The 27,999-nt window shown below is 41.0% G+C and overlaps 1 protein-coding gene across 2 annotated transcripts; it reads left to right on the forward strand.

The window, feature by feature from the left end:
* Positions 1-919: 919 nt before the first annotated feature.
* vaspb (vasodilator stimulated phosphoprotein b) lies at positions 920-27,561 on the forward strand. 2 transcript variants are annotated; one of them, XM_058634651.1, is made up of 14 exons: positions 921-1,418; positions 16,155-16,326; positions 19,218-19,398; positions 20,064-20,130; positions 21,342-21,454; positions 22,241-22,560; positions 22,800-22,933; positions 23,164-23,215; positions 23,935-23,962; positions 24,056-24,095; positions 24,250-24,306; positions 25,087-25,156; positions 25,912-25,969; positions 26,061-27,561. In XM_058634651.1, exons 1-14 carry the CDS (start codon positions 1,414-1,416, stop codon positions 26,093-26,095), a joined length of 1,332 nt encoding a protein of 443 aa, XP_058490634.1. In that variant the 5' UTR covers positions 921-1,413; the 3' UTR covers positions 26,096-27,561. The 2 variants fall into 2 exon arrangements, with proteins under 2 accessions (XP_058490635.1, XP_058490634.1); XM_058634652.1 differs by lacking the exon at positions 24,250-24,306 and having other exon boundaries at positions 920-1,418.
* The last annotated feature ends 438 nt before the right edge of the window (positions 27,562-27,999 follow it).

A 27,999-nucleotide genomic window follows, 5' to 3' on the forward strand; every position in this document is an offset into this window, starting at 1 on the left:
TGCCATTGGAAATTACCTGCATCAACGTCCAAATAACAATATATGATGTATCTTTTGTGCAAGTGAAAAAATTAGATGAGATACTATACTATAGATACTCTGGCTCCAAAGGATTTACGTTAGACTATTTCTTTAATATAATGCAATGTACAGCCCTGTTATTTCAAGTGCCTTCTCAGAATGTGTTTCTGTTATTATTGATGTACAGATATATCAATTGCGAAAGAGCATAATTATGAATTAAAGCTTATTTGAACTACTATGTCTATAAAGGGCACTTGATAAATCGTAGGGGTCATAAAATGAGAGGAGTAAAATATCCCTAATAAACCAAACGACACACGGCTATCTGAGAGATGTAGGGAGTGAAAATACATTTGGCCTAACCTCTTACAATGCCTTGAATATTTAACATTGGTGTATTATCTTGTTTCCCTCTGTTTTATTTAAAATGTATTTATTGTGCCGCACTTTAATTCCATTGAAGATAATTATACTTTCTGCTTGTAATAATATTTTAAACAACAAATAATCATAAATAATAGGCTTTATTTACACAACTTTTTAAAACACAGTTAACAAAGTGGCATAAAGTAGAAATACTAGAAGTACATAAATATTACTATATATAATATAACTAAATTGAACTACTATATTATATATTTTCTTCTCTTGAAGAAGAAATGTTTATTAGTAACTATTGGGCTACAACGATTAATTAATTATTCGAAATTCAATAAATAAACGTTTGGCTTGTTTCTTTTAATCAAATATCAAAAATAATTTCAGTGATTCCAGCCTCATACGTGTAAGATCAGTCACTCACAACCACACAGACAGAATTCCACACACTCCTGAGTGGTGCTTTTTACGAGGCGCCCGTAAACGCACCGTGGGATTGTAGCCTACTTGGGAGCAGGCGGGTTGGGCCAGACTCTAATGAATTTACGTGAATCTACCGACGGGCTGACCGACTCAGGCAGGCGGGGACGGAGCGCACAGACACAAGGCTTTAATCTCTACTAATGTCGCGGTGAAGCGGCACTTCAAGTGCGGGGAGAGAAGTTCTGGTTCGGCCGCAGTGCTGTTTCCTCTGGGTTCCGGCTAATGTGGGATAGTGATTGGAGTTGACAAGCGCGCTCCACGACTACTGTATGTGCCCCCCTCTTCCTCCTCCTCCACCTCCTCCTCCTCCTCTCCCGCTCCACACAACCAGGAAATCGTCGAGGTGTGCTTCTTTATCCCGCTGCTGCCTCTACCCCGCCTGCGGGTGTAGATGCACTGTTTTGTCGCTGGTTTTCCCGGCTTTATTTGTACTCATCTGGCGTGACTTTTGAAGCCGAGCCTCCGCTCTGAAGTCACACAAACTTGCCTGCGAGGAGAGGAAGAGAGGATCTCCACTCTGGCCGAACAATGAGGTGGGTTAAGCGGCTCCACTCCCGTCACCTTCACTGTTGTTTCCCGGCTGTGTTTGCCTTGTTTTCGGCTAAAGACGACAGAGAAAAATGTGCTCGCACTTTATTCACCACCCCCCTCCACGTTAATACATTTAAATCGCGTTTTTTAAACCTGGTATAAGTCAAACTGCCTGTCGCTGTTGTGTTTCAGCTGCGGGACACACACATACACGCACGCACGCACGCACGCGCACACACACACACACTCACTCAGTGTAGCAGTTTTTTTTCTGTGACTTGTATAAAGTGACTAACTTCATGGTGAATGTATTGAAAACGTATAAGTGAATGCATGGTTGGGATGAAACGCCCATGCCCCACCTGTTCGCATGTGGCTGACTTAAGGACACAAAAACCCCACAAGTTGTGGTCGCCTGATGACAACAACATACTGTTTCAAACGCACCATGTTGGTTCTTTTTGTTGCACCTTGACTGTCACTGTGCCTGAGCCCAGGTGAAATCATCATAAACAGTGTGTTTACCACAATATTATTTATGGAGCATGGGGGAAAACATTCACTGTTTCACTGTAGGGTACTAACAGCATTGGGTTCTCGTCTCCTCCTTCCACTTTAGTAACAATGAATTAAAACAATATTCAGTTTTGTTATCAGTCAGATATTGATCACAATCACTGGGTCAGGCATAGGAAAGAGTCAGTGTTTGTGGTTGTGACTGCAAGTTTTTTGCAAGCCCATTAACTCACTAGATTTTTACACCTGATTCAAGTTTTCACACTTAATTTAGCAAAGTAAGACGAAGGCCTGGAGACTAAACTGCAGCACGACGACACATGTTATTGCCTGATGTATTGGTACAATGGTTGGGAAGTGGAAAATGCTAGCTACTGCATTGGTATTTTGAGTGGCGTTTGCCTTCATCACTGGCACACGTCTCTCTTCACAACATGTTGCCAGTGTTTGCTTCGTCTGGCATTTACGTAATATAAAAGTTTACAGGTTTGATATATGATTCAGTAATTTTGGACCGATGTTGTTTCTTCTCCCTGTGTGAGTGCCGAGGTTTGCATCAGGACCTAACTTGCTCTATGTCCATGAATTCCACATCCTGTCACAGCCTGTGCAGTTGGCAATTGCATGCTTTGAAGGTATTGCTGCTGGCTCAGGCTTCCCTGTGCTTACTCACTTTTTCTCCCCCCCCCCCCCCCCCCCCCACACACACACACACGCACACACACACTGACTCCTTCACATTTTAAACAGAGGAGCAGTCCACTTGTATCACGCACCAACTTAGTCTTTTTAAAGCTTGGCAAATGCAGGATCATGAGGAGCAGTAAGGCATGGTGGTGCAGGACTGATAACCTGTGTGACTAGTTCTTTATCTTGAGCTTATTGCGCTGCCCTTTCTGTAACAATGTATGTCAGTGCAGGCACAAGGGTTGGTCCAAATTTTTGTGTTTGTTTTGCACATATTTCTAGCTGGTAACTTTGATTACAGAGGGATCAGGAGGCAGTCAAGTTTCCTGAAGCACTGCTACAATCACAGTGGAGTTTATTAAATAAACTCTGCTCATGATTCGGTCATTGCTTAAATGAATGCCATTATCAGGAGGCACTATGGTGTTGACATGCTTTACATAGGCAGATTATGGGTTAATGATGGCGATCTAACCAAAGAAGTTCTTGGAACACAACTGTCAGAATTCAGGAGATGTTTTGCATTGCTATACAGTATATGTTGACCCTTTGATAAATTACAGCTGCCACTGTGGCACTTAACAAAATTGTCTCCTGTCAGTCACACAAAGTGATAAGCAACCTGCCCTCCAAGAACCTCTGCCGCCATTAGACTGCATCGTAAACAATGTAAACGTAAACATGTACCGTGTTCGTGCCTGTATTCACGTTTCATCCTGCCCCTCATGGTAACGTCTCCCTGCAGTTGTTGCGTCACATGTGGTTTGACAAATGGCACTACATGCTCTACATGTTTCTGCTCCCGCTTGCCTTCCACTGTGTGGCCTAAACAGCTAACGTCACCTTGTATAATAGGTGAACAATGGAATGCAGCTCCGCTCAGTTGCATTGTCGTTTCTCTCCGAGGAATGTAAATGTTGACGCAGAAGTGCAGTCAGTTGGTCAAAAGTTCAGCACTTTGACCCAGTTGACAAAATGGCTCAGTAAAGCATCAGAACCTAACGCGGCCTTTACACATGCGGTCAGTAGAGACCTTTGTCTGTTCTACTCGTAAAGAGGTACAGTCACTGACCACTCTCAGTGCCTGTCCGTTGGTGTTCATACACTCATCTTATGAGGCACACAGAGTGCATCATCTGTACTGTGAATCACTGCTGCTTTCAGATAGGTGACTGCCGTCTCCCACTGTGACTCATTGACTGGGTCTCTGTGATTAAAAGTTCTGCCCTGTCTGACACCAGCAGTATGGCTGTGTCACGTTCAAGACTTTAAGCAGATGATGGGAGAACGCAAGGGGGACAGACGGCGGTAATACATCTGCTTAACACAGCGTTTGCAGCCTAATGAGTTCCCTGTGCTCCGTCTTGAGGCTTGACTTGACTGGAAGCGACGTCAAACCTTGCTGTTCTCCTTACACTCGTGCACAAGCTTATTATTGATCAGCCTTAAAAGCAGCAAAGTGCCCCTCTTCTCTTCTTTGTGTCTGAGTGCCAGCTTTAACACAGTGCTGGTGGACAGCTTCACAGTTTTGCCGTCACATCTTCTTCCTCAAATGTTTCGCCACTTGACCCTGTGTTCCGACAGATGAGTAGCAGTAATTTCATGAATTTAGCAATATTATTGCATTTGTCCATCTAAGGATAACAAGATGAAACTCACTGGTCTTGCGATAGCTGCATGTTCATGCTCCGTTGGTTGTGTAATGTTCACAACCGTGTGTGTCTGGATTCTGCATGTCTCCACTTGTTTTTCTAATACGACCATCTTTTTTTCTGTCAGTGGCAGAGACAAACTTGACTCTCATTTTGTGTTCAGTAATCACTGTTCCATATTTTATTTTTTAAGGCAGCTTAATTAAATCCCTCTGTACTCAGCGATCTGTTTGGTTTGTGTTTTAATCCTGATATTGTTGGGAGCTATGTCAAAGCACTGTTCTTAACAGACGTGCATTTGTGATGTAATTCACAGTTTTAAGCAGACCTGAATTTACTTAAAACAGCCTGCATTTTTGATGACATGTTTTTGTTTTCATTCATTTTTCAACCAAACCCCACCAAATATCCAGACTGACCTTCACACACCGGAAGCAATGGCTATTTGAGAGTGTCTGCAGGAACTCTTGTCTTAATGGATTAAGACTAGTGGCCTCATTTCAAGCATCATAAAGAATCGCATGTTAATCTCGACCTCTGGAACGCTGTCGTTCAGTCAGTATGACGGAATGTCTAATAGATCACAAAGCTTGTGCGCTCCATCACTCCACATGCTCCATTACTGAAATGGTCCTGCCTTTTGAATTTTGTCTCCCACAACATCCAATCACCGCCACCCCCCTCCCCTGAAACAATTATACCCCTCTAAGTCCTCCCCCCTTTCTAAAACTCATAAATAGGCCATTATACCAGGCTGCCTCTTGGATAAGACGCTTTTCTACAGGAGTTGCTCAATATACAAAACATTCTATTGTCTACTTGGTGACAAATCCAGTTACTTGGTAGTGGCCAATGTTTTCTCTCTTTAATTGTGCCTCTAGGTTGTAACATTCTCTTTTTATGCTGTTGTTTCTCCTGCATTTACTTTACAAACATAACTTTTTACCATAGTTGGTAGTTGTCTGAAGGGCTTGAGGTTTTGAAACACAAGTTGGAATTTTTTTGTCACACAAAGTTAAGCGAAATGTTGGAAGGGGTCCTGCTATTATTCAATTTGCTCAATGTACTCTATTTATTTCAATTAACTAAAACAAAAGATTACAAAGTTGTTCAAAAAAAGGAACTTCATATGAATTTGACAAAGTGACTCTCAATCTTTTCAATCTCGTCATTTTACACAAGCCTGTAAATGATTAATCACCCTTACGGCTGTTGTTGGAGAAGATGGAAAGCGGGAAGTAAATATTTCTTAAGAGACTGACTATTGTTCAGGTCTGAAGCAGGGACATTTATTTCTGTTTGATGAGTTATAGTCTTTTTTTCAAACAGAAATACCAAACGATTTTCCATCTATTTATAGTCATAAAGTAAAAGTCACAGATCTCGACATTTTGTACATTTGTTTAAACAAAATGAGTTCTAGGAATGTATCTGCTTTATCCTAGACATATCATTTAAAATGATATAATAATATGTCATATCTGTCCAGCCGATGTCTGTCAGTTCTCCTGGAAGCTATTGAAGTGTATCTAAGCTAAGTTTATTTTAACACTTAGGGTTAAGGCTTTGTTGTATCTGTTCATTTACTTGCCACACTCGGTGCAGTTGTGCTGATCACACCCTGCCTGTCACAATTTTTATTGTGTCGATGTCATGAATGTAGCATGGTAGCTTGAAAAATGTCAGTGGAAATAATCTCATTGGACACATGAGTCCAGCCAGTCTTTAGTGTATATAAACAGTTCGAACATGTACATCAATATAAGTTTCTGCTTTTGGGTTTGTTTTGACTGGCAATGATCAGACTATCATGATCAGGGTGAAATCGAAGGGAGCTCCTCAGTTGATGAAATTAAATTACAAGCACAACTGCAGCCCCCACGTTTTTTTTTTTTACAGGAGTGACGTCATCCTAGCTGATGGAAAGCCTGCATCTAACATTATAGTGAAACCCAAGCTTGTTGTGGGTAGAAGTGCTGCAGTGAGACATGTTTATCGTGTGGTCAGCATTGCTAAACAGACGCAAGGATACACTGGGTTCATCATGGGGTTCTCGGGCCTAATGGAGCATAATGGATATAAGTGAGTATAAAAACGGCTTTATGCTGTCAGCCATCTTAAACATCCCAAGTGTTCAGGTCCTCAGATCTTAACTTCACTGATCTGGAATGATGGCGACTGCTGATACACAAAGGCTTTATAGGATAAAACGCCATTGGAAGGAACCCAGTAACTGCTTTATGGTCTGTTGTTCAGCTGTTTCCATGCATTATCATTAGGCACCACTTTCACTGTGGGTAGAAGTAATGGGTATTATTGATCGGGAAAGTTTGACCAGATCTGGACCAAAGATTTATCCTTGACAAGGAGCATGGAAGAGAACTTGTTTCGAATTTTTCTGTTAGGGACTGTTCTGCATGGGTGATTTGGGTGTGTTTGTGTGTGTGTGTGGGGATAAATCTTTTATTTTGCGTGGCGATTTGAGACACCGAGTATCGATGTTTTTTAGCATATCATTTTTTTAACTGGTGTTTACGAATAACCATTAAAGTTTTTAGCGATTAGCATAAAAATGTTTTACATTTCACTACCCTAGATGGTGCCATGTGCTCCCTCTCACTAGAGTTTATCGCAGTACATGAATTCGCAAATACTCAGTATTTTGCAATATCATGATAACATTGTATCTTTTTTTAATATATATTGTGTTAATATTGTATCGTGGTGTCTCTGGCAATTCCCACCCCTTATTTGCATGGATAGTGATGCACATAATGTTGTCTACAGAAATATTTTTGCTGTCCTGGATGCTCCGTGAAGCTCATGTTGTTCTCCTTTCTGATAATGTGGAGTCTGAGTAGCAGTTTGGTCTTTTTAGATATTACACAAACTCGGTGTGAAGGTCGTTTGAAGAGGCATGATAAGAATAAGTATCTTTTCAAACCAGCAAGTGAGCAGTCTGAACTGAAAGATCTTTTGACGGAACTAGTGCTGTTTGTACCTAACATTGTCAAAAGGTTTCAGCGAAATGAGGATTTTATCTGTTAGTGGATTTATTTATCAATTAGACACAGCCACCAAAAACAACATTTGGTATAAAACAAAGCTTTAGAGCGGCACCAATCCTACTTGGTGAACCTCAACTAGGATTTTTAAAGAACGCGGTGGGTAGGATGTGCCATACATTGGCACAACTGGTCACAGTTCTTCTGTAGATTTAGTCCTCAGGTGTTCTCTGTTTCCTCATGTGGTCCTGTATCAGGGTTCTTTTTGACATCGGCAGCATTCTGGAAATATATAAAAACATAGGTGCTTCCTAATCTCTACCTCATCTACGACTTTGGGCTCAGAGTTTAGTGAAGACTTCCTTTCTTCTGTGCAAACGAAAACGGTGTGTACAAGACAAGGCTGCTGTGAGTGTTTCTCACTGGATTGTTTTTTTATGCCTGCCTCCTCTGTGGCCCAAGTAGGAGGATATGCTCCAACCTGTAAAAGGAATTGAGCTCAGAGAAGAGGACAGAGGTGAAATGGTTCCAAATATGGGCATTGAGTGTGCCACTTGTGTCCCCCCCTACACACACACACCCACACCCGGCATACGCTGCCTCAGGAACAGGAAGGAATATGTCTTGGCTTTTAAAATGATCAACAAATGGAAAGTCTGTCTATTTAACTTTTCCATAATGTTCCTGAAATGAAGGTGGATAAAGTATGGGTCTAAAGAAATGCCGTAGGGTTTTCTTGGTGAAGTAGTTTGAGGTGGAGACATCTGATAAGATTCAGACTAATGTATTGAGAAGAAGAGTTTAAGAATAGCTGTGATAGATGACTGTTTGACTGTTGTGTTTGACTCATGTGTAGGCAGAAAGCAGTAGCCTACAGCAAGAGTGTGTGTGTGTGTGTGTGTGTGTGTGTGTGCTTTTTTACAGCATGCTAGGACCTGTGTGACCAGGAACAGGCATGAGGAAAAGGACAAAGAAAAAAGGAGTGAGGATAACAAAGGAGCTATAGCTGGGATCTACTTTTTCAGTCCTGTTCTCAGTCAAATGCTATTTCAGTTAATCGTGCTGAAGTGACATAATGACTTTAGGGAACGTCTTTCTTTTAAGTGAATTCAGTACATAACATATGCTTATTTATAGTTACAACACTTTGTTGGATATTTCACCTGGGAGAAAAACCTTTTTTGTCATGACAAATCTTTCAGGAATGATTAAAGCGCCTTCTGCCACGGCACGCATAAAGACATCTATTCTGAATGTCAAGGTTGGATGTTTAGAGTTTATAGTGGCTCTTTGGTACAAATGTATGGACTTGGGTCGTACTTACGAACCCACCTGTTCATAAAAACACTCGATCATGACTTCCTGGTTTGGTGCTGTCACATGATCTGTTTGAAGAAAGCGGTGTCTTTCCATTCCAAAAAGGTATAATGAACAGACACGAAAGTCACAGACGCAGAAGAGGAGGAAAATGAGATAGTGGACAGTGAGGGGACAAGCAGGCGCATGCACCGCTTGTTTTCACACGGAAGTGAAGCTTCTTCAATATCAAAAGAGTCCTGAGAGCATGATTCATGTGTACACACACCACAACTGGATTCTTTAATTTTGTGTCCATGTAAATGATGGATTTGTAATTTCCAATCAGAACAAATGTTTTAGGAACAACGAAATTTTGCACATGTAAACATATCTATTGTTGAGGAAAAATATACTATAAACCAACTCCAAAGTACCGGATCATTGGGATGAACAAATGTGTAGCAAATTCAACAATCATACAAGCTGTCTTGGCAGTCAGTCAGTAAAAGATATTCATGTTTATTATGCTTTTATAAGACAAGTCAACAAACAGCCATTGCAAAGGCACTCAGTCATAAGATCTTTTTTCTCTACAAAGGTCCACGATTCCCATCTCTAGCTAAATATTAACATTTATGAGGCAAGTGTCTCTCACAGCAGGAACTGTACTTTGCAGTCCAAAAGCTTATCTTGCACCTACTGATTAAGTCACTGAATGTTGACATGAAAAACAAATTGTTTTCATGAGATGTATTTTATCTGGTTGGAAGGGATTCACGGTCATATATGACGTGTTTCCATCGAGTGGGTTTGGTACGTGTTTTTTGGCGTTTCCATTCGGAATAGTACCAAAATAACCGGCCCCAGCCGTTCCATCTTTTGGTACCCTTCCCTTGGGTTACTGTAGTAATGGTACGGGTGGACCTAGACCCACGACATTCAACTGATTGGGCTACAGATTCCCTTGCAACTGGTGTTTCTTCAACACCCGCAGTCTATTCTCATGCAACGTTTTGATGTCTTGTTGAGACAAACGGCCACAAACGAGCTGCTGGATGTCCTCCGTTGTCCCTTGAGACAGCGCACACACCACCTACCAAGTAAAGGCAGGTGGGATGTACCCGTACCGAACTGTACCATGATGGAAATGCGACTATAGGCCTAGCTGATGGTAGCTACTGTAGGAGCTGCACACATGGTCAGAGGGTGTGGAGTGAGGACACTACTGTTGGATGACCAGGCCCAACATCAACAGGCTATTGTGTGGTTCCCCACATGTCCGACTTGGCATCAGAGGTCAAGTGTTTTACCCTCTTCATGACCTCAGTTCAGTGTTTGTAATGGGGCAGCATGTTTTCCTTTTTTTTTCCTCTGCAAACCTTCAAAAGTAAGAGACTTCCATGAAACCATTACTAAAAAAAAAAAAAGTGTTATGATGCCACACTAAACGGGCCGTGCAGCTGGAAGCATTCATGTACTGGCACATGCTGAGTTTTCCCATGTTGTCAATTCTCACTTCTGCTGTCACTTGCATGTTTGTTGTAAGGTGACTTTCCCAATGTTGTCTCGGGTCAACCATTCACGTGCTGTCATAGAAAGTGAAATTTTCACTCTTGACTCTTGAAATTTGTTATCACAACAACAACCAAACCAATGAGATGTACCTCTACAGAGGTAAATGGCAATAAAATTTAAAAAAGTCTCTTTTGTATGTGACCATATTCAAATTGATACCATTTTTCTTTTAGACAATATCAGTATTCAGCGTATGGGACTATTATTTTGTGGGGTGAGTCGTGGTCTGGTTTTATCAGGCTGTGGAGGAAGTGGTTTGGTTACACAGACATTAAGTGACTTATTGTCAGTCCCGGTCTGGTTTTAATGTCATGCTTTTTACTGCACGGAAAGAGAAAAACAACTAATGAATCACTGTGTGCTCTTGAAGGTGCAGCACGGCCACCTAAGGTTTACTAATTCAAATGCGACACATGCTTCATGTTTGACAGTGCATCTTGTGTGCAGGGGAAGAGAAAACATTCTTTAATTGATGATACATAAAGCTGAGTGTTTGTTATTGTTTGGATTTCATTTATCTTGCCAGAGGTTTTGTGTAAGTGACTACTGATGGATTTACTGTTCTTTTTTAGTCTGTCCACCAAAGAGCAATACACTTTATTCCCGAAGGCAAGATTAAATCAGAATCCCCGGCCATCATTAAAAATGATAGTTGGCTGTAGTTTTTGAGTAAAAAAAGGAAGGTATTTTCATATAGTGGTATTAGGAGGAAGAAGCTTGACGAATAAGGCAAAGATGAATGGCATTACTCGGCGTCTAGACATTGCTATGTAACTTCAGTCTGCTCCATCCTAGCCTCAGTAATGATGCCTGTGCTCCATGTAGCATTGTGTTTTGGAAAAATATCGCATTCCAAGTATGAATGCACAACTATTTTTAGGAAGGTGGGTCATTATGATTTTATCAATGCAAATAGTGCTTATTGAAACTTTTATATAATTTGGGGCTGAGGAAGCCTGAATGCAGAGGTGTAAGGACCCCGGCATTCTCTGTTTGAACCAAAATAGATTCCATTTTGAAAGGCTGTATAAAGCTGTTTAATGGACTAAACCGAACTGACCTGTGATCACTACTTGAGTGACATTGCAAGTTCTTAAAACTGACACCAGCAGCCTCCTGAGTTATGAATTACACATTTAATCATAATGAGTGTTACCATCAGCCTACCTGTCTGCATTGTCCCGGGATGCTGCCGTTCTGTTGGCAGCAGCAGAAACTTCCCTGAAGCAGTCAATCTCACTGCACTCACATTTGTAGATTGTTGTTTTCCACGGGGTTGCTAGAGTTACCTCATTTACTCACAATTACATTTTTTACATATGACACATGTTGCTGCTATACCTTTGAGTTCTTGCCTGCCACGGTGGCCGAAAAGTAAACTATTGAGCACATCACAGGTGCAAACTAGAAACTGCCAGTGAGCTGCACTTGCATTTTTTTTATTTCCCCTGCCATTTTAAAGTGAGGTTAGAATCAATTTAACATAAATGTCAACAGCAGTGCCATTTTGCCCAGCCTCTTTTGACACTTGGTATCAATTTATTATTGGTTCTCGATACAGAATAATTTTGTAATTATTAATATGGAATTAATTGCTTAACTATCCTGATCGCCACAATCATATACACAGTAGTACACAGTAGTATTATATTTGATGTATCTATGCATGTATGAGTACTATATAAAATGGTACATACCTGCATAGATACATCAACTATAATACTACATTAAGATGTAGGAAGAAGAGGAGAGCAGTAGATGAGCTTGGTGGGAGGGTCAGGTAAGAAGAGGAGGAGGAGGAGAAGGAGGAGGTAAGAGACAGAGCTATTGGGCTTGACTGTACTTGCCAGCACATTTGGGGAAAAGCTCTCTGAGCACTGCCATATACAGACATTTCCAAGAGAGCATGTGCCCCAGCCATGCACTTCAGTTTCCTGTTAACTCCTCCCTGACCACAGCACCACAGAGGGATGAGCGACTCACGCTAGCTTCAAAACCAAGGAATGGGGAGAGTGTGGATTGACTTTTGTGTGTCCTTATTTCTAACTTTGAATGCACTTTGCATATCATCCTGGTGGACATTCTCATGTGCCAAAGCATTGAAGTGGGAGGTTACCTGAGGTATTTTAAAGGTTTGTGATTCAAATCCCTCCCCACGGAGCATTGGCCAGTGACCTATTTGTGCTTAAGAGAAAACCTCTTAAGTCAACTGGACACTTAGCGTTGCTCCACAGCCAGTGCCAGCATCCTCACTGGAGGACTCGGTGTAAGAAAGGAGACTTCTTTATGGCCAGTGCTACTATGCAGTACAGTCAAATATAGCCACAAGTCTTCTGCAGCCGGTTATTCTCAGTGGGTCAGGTTAGCACATGGACATGGGTGTTGACAGGTGTGAGGCTGTGAGCCGTTGTCTCTGTGCGCATGAGCCGCACGCTTTTAGAGCTTTAGCGTCTGTCTGTAGTTCTATCAATAATGCATCTGTTCACTCACGGTCTCACTTCTGAGCTCCCGCTTTCTCCGACATTAAATATGCATCAATTTCCCAGTCCAGAGTCCCTGTCCCCTCCCAGTTCCCATAAGCCCTCTCTGTCCCACACATCAACGGCACGCTTGATGCAGATGAGATCAGAGGATGCTACAGCAGTGAATTTGCTGTAGAATTAATTGGTGGTTTTCACTTGCTTGAAATGACCAGTGGACAGACAGTGCTTGCTGAGGCAAGCACAGGCCCCCCCCCGTAAATACTTTCTCTATATGCTGTTCAAAATTCTTCCTTTTCAACGGAGCTCAAATACTAAACCAAGTTAGTAATTGTCTAATATTTACATCCTACAAAATAAATGAGACCAATAATGTCTATGGTGGAGCAATCTGCAAATTGAAATTGCGTTTCGCACCCAATACGCAAATCACAAAGGCTGCAATTAATTGATTCTGTTTGTGACTGATCTGTGTGCTATGCAAATTAAAAATGTGATTCAGAAGTCATCACACTGCCTTATAACATAGTTGGCTGTTTTCAGTAGAGCTGCAAATGTCGACTACTTGTCGTCCCTAAAATGTCAGAAAACCTGGAACTGATGATGTTCTGAAATGTCTTGTTTTGTCCACAAACCAAAATGATACAGTTGTAATGATTTCTTTGCAAAACAACCCTTTTGCTGAAAAATTAGAAAAAACAAAACAAAACAAAAAGAATTTTTACCTATTAAATCTAATATATATATATATATATATATACACACACACACACACACACATACATACACACATATATATATATATATATATATATATATATATATATATATATATACACATTAGCTATCTATCATTACTGAAGTAATCGATTACTAAATTAATCGTCAACTATTTGGTTTGAGTGTTTTCTAAAGAATTAAAACCAGTTTCTGTGATTTTTCAGCTTCTTAAATGTGAATGTTGTCTGGTTTCTTTGCTCCATATAACTAAGAAATCATTAAAACTGAATCATTTTGGTTTGTGGACGAAACAAGACATTCCGAGAACCTCGTAATTTCCAGGTTTGACAGACACTGATTAAGGTTTTTCAACAGTTTATGACATTTATGGACCAAAACATTACTCTATTAATCGATTATATATAATATATATAAATAATTTAGTAAGTAATGGAATGAGACTGTTTATATGGACAACAAAAATGACCTCAGTCATATCTTTGCCATATTTCTGTAATAGTTTGTTGACACGCAGAGAGATGACACATCTGCAAAAAGCTACAGTAACACCTGCAGTTTACTGGACCGACCAGTTTTATCAGTCCACCTCTGTTTTGCATAGTGTGAGTCAACTCTTTACAACATGCATCGCATACCACCGGGAACTTTTCCAGTGCTATGTCGACCTCCGCCAGTTTCTTCCCAAATCTTATTACAATGTGTCTTAGTGATTTTTGTTTATAGCAGAGGGTCCTGACTCTCTCTGCAGTCTAAACATGGTCTAAAATTAGATTCTGCCTTATTGCAGGAATCAGCAAAGTAATGGCCTTTCTCTCCAAAATGTTTGAGATTGATCATTTATAAATTAGACACAATTTCCTTATTTAACAAATAAGTTAAAAAAAAAAAAGTATCGGATGTACAAAATGCCTAAATGTATAGAAGAGATACAGTTATTATAAACATTGGCAAACATTAACCGTTGGCACACATACTGTATTAGACATGTGCCAAATGTCACAATAACATGTAATATATATGTATCTATGACACAAAACCCTCAGCTCTCATGTGCTGTGAAATTGTAAACCACTCTCTCTCTCTCTCTGTGTGAGTGACACACTTTTTATACCAGGAATAAACAAGTTTCAATTTAAAAGTTATCATCTTGGAGGGAAATAGTGTGTATTTTTTGCGTGTGTTGAGGCAGGCACAGGCCTTATTAGGCAGTGCTGGCAGCAGGAAGTAGGTTGTGGCTTTGGTGCTGTGTCACAGGAAGTAGCAGATTGTATCATGGGCCGGACAGATGGACGGAGAAGGGAAGAGATGGATTAGGGGACTACAGGGACATGGTGGGGGGGGGTTAAGAAAAACATTATAATTGACAGTTAACCTCCTTTGTTTGTTTGTCTTCCTCTAACTCTCTATATTCTCTATTAACACAGCATTTATCTGGTAGTGTTTCCTGTGGTGTTATTTAGGTTGGTGGTCAGTGGCTGGAGGATAATACATCAGAAACCAATGTATTCATTCGTATAAGCAGTCATGTTAAGGTCTGTGTGTTTGTGTATAACAGGAACTTGCAAATGTCTTTCTGTTAGGAGTTTGCATGTGCACGTTTGACCGAACTTGCTTGTGTACAGGGCAGACATTCCTGAATGTGTGGTAACTTGTGTGTATTCTGCCTGCAAGGGACTATAAATAAATGTTTTGTCATTGATCTCATAGCACATGGGCCTGTTTTTTTCTTTTTCTTCCTTTTCTTTTTTTTCTTTAAGTGTTTTGGAGGTTGTTGTAGAGCAGGTGGAAGATTCCAGAGCCTTGCCTCTTTGGCAGAGTTTGCCACAACTTCCTGTCTTTGTCGGCCACCATTGTTGTCTCTGCCTCCCATTTTGTTTGGAATCAAGCTTATCTACTCTTAATCTTTCTCTTCTCAGTTTAACAGTCTTTAGTCTTTCACTTCAGTCTTTAGTTTAAGTCTTTATTTTTTCCACTTCAGCCCCCTGAAATATGCATCTAAAAACATGGCGATTTATTTGTTAGTTTATCCATATTCTCCAAATTCTGATGTAGTCTATGACTGACAAAGTTCACAAACTACCATGTGTACTGATGGTGTCTGTTAGATGAGAGGGGGGCCAGGCTACTCTGGAAGGACTGGCTCTCATCTGAAACGATTTGTTTATAATGTGAGTGTTTTTGGTTCGTTTGTCCATCCGGTGTCTCCACTTCATCCTCCACCTCCCCTCGTGTTTGCTTATTTCCTTTCAGCTGCAGTCCACACCACTAACATCATTTAACAACATTTCAAACTGGTAAAACAATAAGAAATGGTGGTTAAGTACAGCTATCTCATCCTTATTAAATGCTGAATAATAAAAGCAGATTTGACATTTCATTTTCATTTGACAAAATGGTATAACTGATTCACCACAATGGGAGTTAAAGATAATTACTTGAAAGCACTCGTCACACAGAAAATGGAAATGAAATACAATCCAGTGTCAGATATTTACACGAGAATCTGCCATTTCTCAGGGGCGAATAAACCAAATGTCTGTGGTAACAATCACAGAGATCACATGATCGTATATTTCTTGGTTGGTAGGAGTGTGCAGTCACTACCGCAAACCTATGTGGTTTCAATTTTGTGTGGGTATTCTTTCATCTTATAGTTGGTTAAAAGGTTTTCTAGATGGCATGTAGGTTTTGTTTTTGGCAATGTTGGATGGATGTTACTTGCCAGTATCATAGATTGAGAGTTATTCTAACCCTGTCCCTTCTGTTTGTCGCTTCTCTTCCAGTGAGTCGAGTATTTGCCAGGCTCGGGCCACTGTGATGATCTATGATGATGGCAATAAGAAGTGGATGCCGGCAGGTGCTGGAGCCCAGTCCTTCAGCAGAGTCCAGATCTATCACAACCCCACCACCAATGCCTTCAGGATAGTGGGACGCAAGATGCAGACAGACCAGCAGGTAAATCCTCCAGCTTTGGGATGTGTGTGTGTGTCTGAACAACTGCATGTTTGAGGTTTGTGTGCGTGTGTTTCTGGTTGACTATGTCTCTGGATGTGTGACTGTATGTGATTGTCTTTACCTCATTCATCTGCCCCTATCATCTGCCCCATCGGCATCATGAGTAAGGAAGCAAATGTGAGACACTCCGTCTTTGTATGTTCCCATTCTTCAACATTGTTAGTCCACACACTAGAGCTTTGTGACTAGTCGTTTTATCAGCTGTTCTTTACAGGGCATTGTTGTCTGTCTCTCTTTAAATGCACATTCATCAGTTAGTTATTCACTTGACACTGTCAGTACATTTACACTGGCATTAGGAAAAAACCCCAAAACAAATTATTGCATAAAAATGAAAAATCAAGTTTTATTTTAAATTGTACTATGCAAATTTCTCAAAGTCAGATCATTGCAACCTGATAATGCTTTCTGTCGTACCAGAGTTGGACACTCTGGCCTGGGTGCTCAGCACGTGTGCCGCAGTTCCCGCCCCTTTTCAATACCTGTAAATAACAGAAGAAGCCAGTACTCGGAAGAATAAGACAACAGCGACAAAAACATAATAATACATTATTTGGACCAAAAATGAGACTGATTATATGCTCTGTCAGCTTAAAGAATGGGATATTTCAAAGTTAATGAATGGTAGGTGCTTAAAAATGGCTTAATACTAACAAGTTGAAAGAGTGTTCCGCCACACAATAGTGCTTATTTACTGTGACCAAGATCAGTAGTCCAGCAGAACAGCATAGTGGGCTCAACTTAACTGTGAATGTAAATGTATGATATTACAGCAGACTGGTGGAGTTCACAGTTTAAGCAGGGCCAGTCCCACACCACCTTTATGGGTTAATGTCATTTTCATTTATTTTTTTTTGTAAATTGTAGAGTCAGTAGAATAAGGTGCTCTGGATTTATTGTCCCTCCCTGGCTCAAATTTCTCAACCTGACAAAACACTTGTTTGTTTTTATGTCGGAACAAAAACACTATGGCCAGTGGGGTTTGTGCTTTGTAATAGAGAGAGTGAGACAGAGTATAAAGAAAAGCTCCACTGATTCTTAGATGAAGCTGAAAGTCAAAACCAAGACCATTTTCAAATTAGTATAAAACTGTATAAAACTGTGTTGGACACATGTTATTACAGTACATTGCAACCATTTAATCCACACCTGGTTTCATACAGTTCATACAGTAATCTGAGCGGGACCATCCTTGTGTTTGAATTCTATTTGGCTACTGGTCTGTTTTAAAACTAACAGCATTTATTGAAGAATGGAATGCAGAGAACATTTCTCATGAAGCATTTTCAGATAAAAATACATGGGGCCTAGAAGCACAAGACAAGTCTTTTGGATCCCACTGCACTGTGTCTGTCTGTGTGCTTGAAAATATCAAGAAGTTATTTCTGTTGCACACACACTTTGCTGCAGTGTTCTTTGAACACCAAGTCAAATTCCTTGTATGTGTAAATGTCCGGATTCTGAATAAGGGATTGAAATAAAATAAATACCAGTTTACTTAACCCTTTATGTGGACTGACTGTGGATAGAAAGCTTTGTGGACCGTGCAGTGCTCATGTTGGGCATAATGTTGGCACAGTGGGTATGTAAACCATTCAGAAAAGTAGAACAAACTGGTGTCCTTGATGTTATCGCCACACTTTGACTTAGCAGATAAAGGTGGTCAGGATCTAATTTAAAAAGCCCGGATAAACTGAGTCTGGGTGGGTCTATTCTCGCCCCTGCTCTCACTGCTGCCTCAGCCTCTCCTTCTTAAAACATTCAGGACCAAAGTGTTCCCCGGAGACGGGACTTAAAGTGGATGATGTTTCCTGTGAGCTAGTTAGACCCGTTCAACCATTTCCTGTGACAATTTAGGGTGAAGCCTGATACCCAATAAGGAGCTCTGTATTTGTGTCTGATGGAGACGTGCAACTTGGTTTAGGATGTAGGTGGGTGAGAGCAGCAGGGCGCTAATGAGAGAGAGAACTTGGGGTGGCTGAATTTCCCTCCTTCTGTCCTGTTGTGTGTGTGTGTGTGTGTGTGTGTATATAAAGTCACATTTTGCTGATTTTATGCCTGTCTCTTCAATTTATTTTTTCTATCCTGGTGGGACTGGATGATTAAAATACACTGAAAACACAAGTGGCGCCATAGCGTTTTTACTGCAGGCGTTTAGGCTTTTTAAATGGCTATATTTTACTTTTAAAATAAACTCTTTTTTATCCTTACAGTGATGTTCTTTTGGTCGCATCCTCAGCACCATTCCTGTTGCCCTTCTTGCCTGTTTGACAGGATTGGGGAGCGTTACTGTTTAGAATATCAGTGTCTGTGCTGGCAGCTGAACTCACTACCTTCTCTTTTCAAAGCGTGTGTTGCCTGCTCTGATATTCGCACTGACAGGGTCTCCTCTCCTCCTGTCTGCTCTGTGGAATCCAGAGGCTGTTAAACAAATACTGAAATGGTGTGTCAGCACATTCAGGCAACGCTCAAATCCAGAACATTTTTTTCTTCTTTGTTCATAGACGCCACGCCACCTGCTGGGTGAAATTTGAACCAGGATTATCCAACAAAAATATAGCACACACTGTAATTGTATACAGTCGGTCAGGGATGTGGTTTTATGCTTCTAAATAGTTTTCCAGTTAAGTAGTAACCCCTAGAAGCTACTGTAGAGAGTTATTTATTTATTTTAAACTTCTGAACAGCAGTATTGGATTCAGTTGAGTATTTTCAAACTTGACCTTTAGTAACTATCATTTGTGTGAATGTAGAAAAAAAACTATAGAAGAGCTCACCAGCTCCACTGAAAGGATCCCTGTATTCATCAAATATCTCTCTTTCTTACGTAGGTGGTTATAAACTGTCCGATTGTGAGAGGTCTCAAATACAACCAGGCCACACCCAACTTCCACCAGTGGAGAGATGCCCGACAGGTGTGGGGGCTTAACTTTGGAAGTAAGGAGGACGCTGCTCTATTTGCCAACGGCATGGCTCACGCTCTGGAGGTGCTCAACTCCATGGCAGATGCAGGTGAATGAGTTCTCACCAGGTTCTCTATCTCACTGGCATTTGTAGCCTCAGCATGGAATTTTCTGTGTACTTACCACTGATCAGACCTTATTCAGGAAACACTTTGTACTTTCTTTTTTTTGATGCACAGTATTGTATTTTTATACACAAAGCAAGAACCTTTGTTCTTTGTTCATTTTTTTAAAGCTGTCTAAATTTTCAATGGATAATGGATATTTTGTCAAGTCAAAATGACATAAAAACATTGTTTCAGAATTTTTATAATAAAACAATAACAATAACATATGTTTTGCTATCACTAGTTTTAAAAAAAATATTTTCTTTATAATTGTCTGCATGAAATAGAAAATCGAATCCAACAATGGACATCTGCTTTTAATGGTATGTATTGTCAATGCTACTGAAAAAGCTAATCAATAATGTCCATCAGTCCTGCCTAATAAATCACGCATTATAGTCTTTGTATCATGGCTGCTGTCCTTGCGGTCCTCAGACTGTGGGCAGTCAAGTGCATGAAAAGACGACGTGTGTACAGAAATAAGACCACATCAATGGAGAGAGATTGTCAGAGGGCTGCTTAATCCACTTGCAGCAATGTCTAATCCCATGTTCTTTAATCTTTCTTTTTTTTATCTGTGTTGTAATTGTTTGTTGTGTTTTTGCAGGCTATGCAACCCTCCCCCGCCCAGTGTCAAATGGTCCGTCTCCAGAAGAGCAGGAGCAACAGCGGAGGTAACACCAGGCTACATGGAAATGCTACACACCTATTTTTTTTTTTTTTACTTTGGTATTTCTCAAAAAGCCCTTATTACATTTAAGTGTGATTCTGCTTGCATGTGCTCTGAACCAGTGATGAGCAATGTCAGAACCATCAACTTGGCTGTTCAATGACAGCAACTTGACAATATGATAAAGAAGAAGAGGAAGAAGAAAAAAAAATCCTTTGGATTTAGTTCCTTGCCAGTCAATAGCATGCAAAGCTGTTGTTGCTCTGTAGTTGTCCTGTTGGCACGGTTTTGCACACACGCATATGTAGAGGATTTGATGGCATTAGCCTGACACTGCTAAACCCTCCGTCAGCCTCTATAGGTTATAGGTTAAAGGTTAAAAAGGCAGAAACGTGGACACCTTTCACATAAACCCCAGCCTCTCTCTTCTCCCATCTGTTTGTTCCACCAGCAAGACCCATTGTGGCTATCTTCATATATTTGGCATTAGCCATATAATCTAATTTCAACTAAAAAGTAATATGTTACACAGTGAGGCTGCGGAAAAGATCAGATGGACTGTCCGTCAAATCTGTCAACTATCCAGCATAGATTATGGTATTGGTGGATTTTTTAGTTTTAAGGAGCACATGTACACTCATTAGTAACACAATATTGTGACATATTTATGGACCTGGTTTCCTCCTCCACCCCAATTCCCATTTATGGACATACTACTTACGCTTTAAACCATGTGTGTGCATGTGTTTATTTGAGTGGGTGTATGTCTACATTTCATACAGCTGTTGTGAGTGGCAGATGTGCTGGGGGGAAACAGCAGTAACAAACTGAGACAGTTTGAATCAGGCCACTGAATCCAGCTGTAGACTTTTCTATCAGTGGTAGACTAATCTGAAACCATGAAATCCATCTCTTCCTTTTTACAGATGTCGCTATATGGAGTACAAAATGTGATTTTAAGGTCACAGTTGGTAAACACTGCATGCGATTAGACACGGATCCATAAAAACCACAACTGCTGCTTTGCTTTAGTAATTCAGTATTTGGTCAGACATCCACACATTACCTTGGAGATTGCGATGTCTACATGTGACATGTGACTACACACAAATGAAATATCATAATGTACAGTATGCACTCTCCAGCCAATGATTTACTTTGAGCAGGGTTCTTCGTAGCTTTTGCTGACTGACGGATGTGCTTGTTTGCTTGTAGGTTGGAGCAGCAGAGGTTGGAACAGCAGGAACGGGAGCGGCAGGAGAGAGAAAGACAGGAGCGAGAACGGCAGGAAAGAGAGCGACTGGAGAGAGAGAGACAAGCAGCTGCAGGTCAGGAAACACCTGGGCTGATCGACATAACTATAGTTAACTGCACCACAGTTTGGTCTTCGTCCTCTCATTTTGTGTAATCCTTCTTGGGGCTCCACATGACGGCTTTACATCAGGAGCTCTAATCAAATCCTGGTCACTGTTGGTGTCAGACTGTGTGTCAGCAGTTTGAAGGCATGGCATATTGTGATTTGTGAAAAGTATAGTATAATAATTCATGGTGCTACAGTATAAACAGAAAAAAGATAGAAAATGCGATAATTGAAAAATATGTTTTGCTAATACTGTTGTATCTGACTTAAAGCTGCACTATGTAATCTTTGGATCTGTTTGTTATGTTATTATTCTGCCTCTGTTCGATCTTAGTGAAATGTTGCAACATTATTTTTATCCTGCATCTACGTCTGAAAGTGGGTTCTGTTGAGCAATACCATCAGACCTGACCATGGGAGCATTTGTGTGTAAACTGCGGCAGCACAGGGACTTTGGGAGCCAGGCGCATTTATCCCGTCAAATTACCGAATGACTGGGTTTTTTTGAGCAGTAGAATTTACTTCGAAAACTATTTGTGGCTGCTTCTTTTTGTTTTTAGTCCAACCTGTCTGCAGCTGTCTTGCTCACATTACGAGTGCAGTGTGGTGCTGATAGGCCTTGTGTGAATTTATATGACAATGTTTATATTTAAAGCTACAGACTACATTTTAAATTTAATAATGTATGAGTGTTAACTGTGGGGTCTGTTGATAAGTATTGATGGTCTGTCTCGGGTTCTTTTTTATCTTTTAGCCCCTGCTCCTCCACCTCCACCACCTCCACCCTTGGTCTCTGGAGGTCCCGCTCCTCCACCGGCCCCACCTCTAGTCCCTGGTCCCCCTGGCCCCCCCTGCCCCCCCCCAGCCCCTGGGATTCCTCCCCCTCCAGGACCACCGCCACCGCCAGCCCCACCTCTACCCCCTCCAGTAGTTGATGGTGGGGGAGGAGGAGGAGGAGCAGCAAGTGGTGGTGGTGGAGGAGGAGCAGCAGGAGGAGGAGGTGGTGGTGGTGGAGGTGGCCTTGGTGGATTGGCGGCTGCGTTAGCAGGAGCAAAACTTCGCAAAGTATCCAAGGTGAGTGGCTCAAAACAGTTTATGGAATTTTGATAAATCTGTGTTAACGTGATTGGGTGATGATTACATGCATGTATTTGTATTTATGCAAAAAGAACCCTGCTTGCCAGATTGATCCAGTCATAAAGTTGTTGCTACTTATAAAGCTGCGACGCCTGCTTGTGTTAGTGTTTGAGTCACCATGCCTAAACAGTGTCTGTCTGACCCATCCTTGTCTTTTTGCCTTTTGCTGCCCTCAGCAGGAGGATTCGGGCTCTACAGCTTCACTAGGCAGAGGTGACTCCACTCGCAGCAGCTCTGCTGGGGGAGGAGGGGGAGGCGGAGGAGGGGGAGGCGGTCTAATGGGTGAGATGAGTGCCATCCTGGCAAGAAGGTGGGTGACACAAAACATTTGCAGTCGCGAAATTGAAACATTTTATGCCCGCATTCGAAAAGTAGATACTTGGGATTACTTGGTTTCAGGTTCCTAATTGAGAAGATCGGATTTTCACATAATTGCCTTTTGTTAAGTCATGTTTAAAATTCATAATATAATGTGCGCAACTGTCTTGTATTTAAAGCTCCATGATGGTGTGACTTAATGTGATACCTTTTTCTTATCAGGAGGAAAGCTACAGACACTGGAGAGAAGCCAGCAGTAAAGACACAAGATAATGTGAGAAAAACTAGTGCAGTGCCTGTGCAAAATCTGTTTTTTTTGTGTGTTTTTAGTGTGATTGTTGGTTTGGTGTGTGTGAGTGCTCATTGTTACTATTACACAGCAAAAGTTCAGTGACATTTTATTTGTTTATGGTAGAAAGCAAATACTCATATTGACATAATGGCAAACACTAACTATGTAAAATTGAACTACATGGCTGCATAACAGTTGGTTGGTTGTCACTGGGATGCAGAGCTAGAGTTCAGTAGAGTGACAGCTGCAGGAAAGAAGCTTCCACTGAACCTGCTGGTTCAGGTGCACAGAGACCTGTAATGCCTCCCGGGGAGTGGGGAGAACAGTCTGTGGCTGGGGGCACTGTGTTGGTTGTCTGCCTCAGCTTGACGGCGCCTTGTCTCACTCACAGTGCTGTGTGAGTGAGAGGGGGAGTGGCTACAGTGGCAAAAGCCAATGTGTGCTTCTTTTAGAGATATATTTAACGATATCTTTTGCATTACTTATCCAAACAATGTCAAACTTGGCACTGCACTTACTCATGCCCGCAAGACACCTGTCAAGTTCAGATCTATCGGACCATCGGTTCGAGAGATATGCGAATAACACGCACACACACAGACAGACGTTCCTGGAATTTATAGATAGGCTCAGGTTGAAGATGACTCTGTCCTAACACAAGGTCTCACTGTTTGTTTCTTTTTTTTTTTTTTTTTAAACAGGATGATTCAGAGTCTCAAGGTCAAAGCGGTAAGAACCAAACCTACAATAATTGTGTTATTAATTTTAAGATATAGGCAGAAAAAGGTTTTGCTAACCGGTCTTGTTTATCTTCCCTCACAGACACACTGAGAAGACCATGGGAAAAATCGTCCATGGCCAGGTATGTTAATCTCTGTGCCACCACTGGCGGTAAATCTACAACCCTGAACTCTTCTTTAGCGTGTGGAGTCTGTCCCGTCAGTGTGTGTCTGTGGACAAGTGTGACTGTCTTTCATTTCCATTCTAAGAGGAGAGTATGTGTGTCTCACTAACAGGAATAACTCCATCCCCAAGAACATGGACTCCACTTCCTCAGTGTCCCAAAGTTTCAGGTATACATGCTGTCCCATTCAATCGTGACCTCAGTTGCCTTTGCCTTTCTTCTCTCTTCAGGATCAGTGCTACTACTGCAAGCCATGTGCTGACATAGCATACTGTATATAACAGTTGATAGCACCACTTAATGGATCCGACAGTGGCATACACTCATCGTACCTGTAGGTGTACTAGCTGTGTGTTTCTCTGGAAAGGGAATAATAAGATAAGAAGGATTCACGGCGTGATTGTTTATTCTTATGTGTCAAGTGCTGGTGTGGCTGTAGGTGAACATGGTCATGGCTTAGTTTATCTTGTCTCAATGCCGTGTGAGGGATTAGAATCGAAGTGTTGTTTGACGCCATTACTAGATGGCCATCGCTCCGTTTGAACAAGACATTTTCATCTACATGTGGTCACACTTCTTGGAAGTGGGAGGTGACTACACGCTTTGCAGACAGTTAGCCAGGCTGTGTGTGGGCTCTATCTCCTTTTGCACTTAGTATTCTGCCGGCCCTGCACTTTCAAAACAGGGTGATGTGTGTGTGTGTGTGTGTGTGTGTGCAATTTCCTCTATTGTTATCTTTGATGTGACAATGCTCATTGCATCTGTGGGAGCGTGTACATTTATGTACTTTTCGCTTTGCTCTCTCTTCAACGCTCTGGTACTATGGTGATAAGCTTGATCAACAGTGGGCCTTGCCTGTGCCAGTGCCATGGACTTTTCTTGGCTGTCTGGGAAACACAGGAACATAAAATAACAGTCTGCATTTGTCTGTTATGTTGTCTTCTCACAGGGCGAAGCCTGCAGGCAACAGTAATGATGCGGGTGGAGTGGATGACTCAGATTTAGAGAAGATGAAACAGGTACATTTCTGTCCACCACATAAGAGTTGCTGCTGAAGGAGCTGTATTAAAAGCACACCCACTCAAGGAAAAAATACATCCTCTATCTCAATACACTTAGAAATCCTTGGACCAGGCAACAATTAATAAGCAATACAAGTTCAACAAGCACAAACACACTGAGTTTGTATACATACAGTACATTTGCTTTGAAAGTTTTATCATTGATTAGTGAAATGTTTCTTGTAATTTTCTGACCAAAGAACAAGTTTAAGATTACAATTAACTGGTTTATTTACCTTTCCTGTGGGATTAAAAGTCAGTTACTTCTCTGACATGTATTGGGATATTAATTGTAGGTCATATAGTCCAACCTTAAAGGTGCAGTGTGTAAGAATTGGTGACCTCTAATGGCGAGACTGCAGATTGTAATAAACAGAGGCCTCCTCTGCTCGCTCCTCCTTTACTCAATCATATCTGAAAAATATGGGTACATTTTCTTACCAGAAAGGATGTTGTTCTGTTTTGTTTGTAGTGAGCTTCCACTTCAAAATGTGAAACACACCGTGGCTGGTTTATCCAATTTGGCTGCTTTAGAAATATGGCATCCTCCTGTAGTATATTCAGTTTCTGCCAATAATACCCCCCCATAAATGTTACACACTGGACCTTTTAAGAAATCATGCTGGACAGACAAACAAGGTGGCTAGTGCATGTAAACCCATTTTTATTCATATTTGTGCACCTTGACCAACATATTTTTAATTTTTCTGCAGGAGATCCTTGAGGAGGTGCGGAAGGAATTACAAAAAGTCAAGGAGGAAATTATTGGAGGTGAGTTTTCTCTTCAAAGTTTTTTAAAAATAATTTTGCTTCTGTGTAAGTACTGCAGGTGCTTAAGTGTCACCTCTCCTGTTTTCCACAGCCTTTATTCAGGAGCTGCAAAAGAGAAGCACATAGTTCCACTGAGCGTCAGGTGTAACGGAGGGCTGCGATAGATGGAGGTGGTTGAAGCCTGCGTGGCACTCTCCTCCACTGCCCCCCCCCCCCTCCCATGTAGCCCAGGGATTTTTTCTTTTTTCACCTAGACATTTTCTCTTCTCTCTCTCTCTCTATCTCTCTCACACGTGGGCATAATTGCTGATGTGTAGAACATGCATATACACTTCATGTAAATGGTAATCCAGGGAACTTCCTAATGTTGCCATCCGGCACTTTTGATGATCACTCAGATATCGCAGCGGTGATGCTGTCTGTCCCATAACTCCTCTTTATTCGACCGTCCCTTGTGTCCTGTATGTGCTCTACTCATCTGAAGCAACTCAGAGCATGTGGCTGCAGCCACTTTCTCTTCCTGTTCATCATTGCCTACACTCATCATTGCCCTCTTTTTCTGCAGAAATCCTGCGACTTGTGTCTTCACCCCTCTATCAGACAAAACATTTACTGATAGAGCAGTCTTCAGTATTCAGGGACAAGTTACTAATCACATTTTTTTTTTACTGTAAGTGCAAAATGCTGACATGCTGAGATCACTTTTTTTCTCTTGTGCTCGTTTGGCCAAATTATTGTTCAACCTCAAACACTGCAACAGTTATTTCTGCTTAGACATCCTCTAGCAGTACACTGCCTCCCATGGTGGTTAGAGGTGGAGTAAACAACCACAATCGAGGATGGACCAAACACCCCACCTCCCTGACTACTGCAGTGACTCTCCATCAAGTGGACTTGAAGCTCCTGGCAGTGTTTAAGAACTAAAAACAGCATACTTCACTGCTGCAAGGCAGACAAGTTTAGAAGAAGAGGAGACGAGCCGAGGGGAAAAGACGGACAACCTGAGTGCTGTGAAAGAGGAGTGTGTTGTAGTTTTATGATGTGTGAGAAATGAATTCTCTTTGCATTGCACTTGTTCCAGAGGAAGTGTGCCTGCGTGCCACACTGCTTTGACAGACTATTCCCTCTTACTCAAAAATGAAATATTATTTGTTAGCCAGTGTGGTGCTGCTGCTACACTGTGCTTCCACTAGTCATTTTCTGCATTCTAGCTATTTCAAACTTTGAAACATAAAATATGGCCATGATGAGGTCAATTAATTTGGCCATGACCAACTGCCTTGAGAATAAATATATATAGATAAATATATATATATAAGGAAAAATATATATTTGTTTTGAGGGAAAATGTTAGCAAAAATGAAATGGTGTTTCTATTTTAATTGAAGTAACTGGTGACTGGGGATTTGTTTTTGTTTTTTTTCCTTTTTCTTTTTTCCAATGATTGTTTTCTTATGAAATGTTATTTTGGGTTGACTTTCTTTTTTCTAATAGAGTCTAGGCTTTTTACACTGAAATATTAAGAAAACAGCTTAGAGACACTGGATTAGAAATGCCTTTATAGTCGAATACAGCTGCTTCTTGAAAATGCACTGCTTTGTCTTGAGTCATCTTTTGCATCGTGTTGTAATTTTTCTTTGAATTCAGGATTTTGAACAAAACTTTGCGCTGTACAGTACAAACCCAGTTTGTTTATTTTGAGCTTTATTAGAAATTTGAATTTGAAACGAGTCATCTTTACTACATTAGGTTGAACATTTAATATAGGTGATTTGAGCCCAGGGCAAAGATGGGGCTTATCCCCCACAGTGGTATTTTGTGCCTCCTCTGTTTGAACTTCATGCATCTACATGCATCTATAGAAAACTGTTGATGTGTAATTGTAAAGTGTTGTACTGAAATGGAGATAGAAATGTGAGCAGCTAAAAGCTGTTTCTGTGTGCCTCCCCCTGCTGATTTTTACTGAAGGTCAATTATAAATACCAAAAAAAAAACACATCTAGTTCTCTGCATCTATGCTCTGTATTTGA

Source organism: Solea solea, chromosome 7, assembly GCF_958295425.1.
Source record: "Solea solea chromosome 7, fSolSol10.1, whole genome shotgun sequence".
Classification (NCBI taxonomy): domain Eukaryota; kingdom Metazoa; phylum Chordata; class Actinopteri; order Pleuronectiformes; family Soleidae; genus Solea; species Solea solea.

Bases quoted from the DNA above. Each gene is read 5' to 3' on its own strand.
- vaspb (XM_058634651.1), top strand. The intron at 22,934-23,163 runs GTGGGTGACACA...TTTTCTTATCAG, and splicing joins AGTGCCATCCTGGCAAGAAG to GAGGAAAGCTACAGACACTG. The intron at 24,307-25,086 runs GTATACATGCTG...GTCTTCTCACAG, and splicing joins TCAGTGTCCCAAAGTTTCAG to GGCGAAGCCTGCAGGCAACA.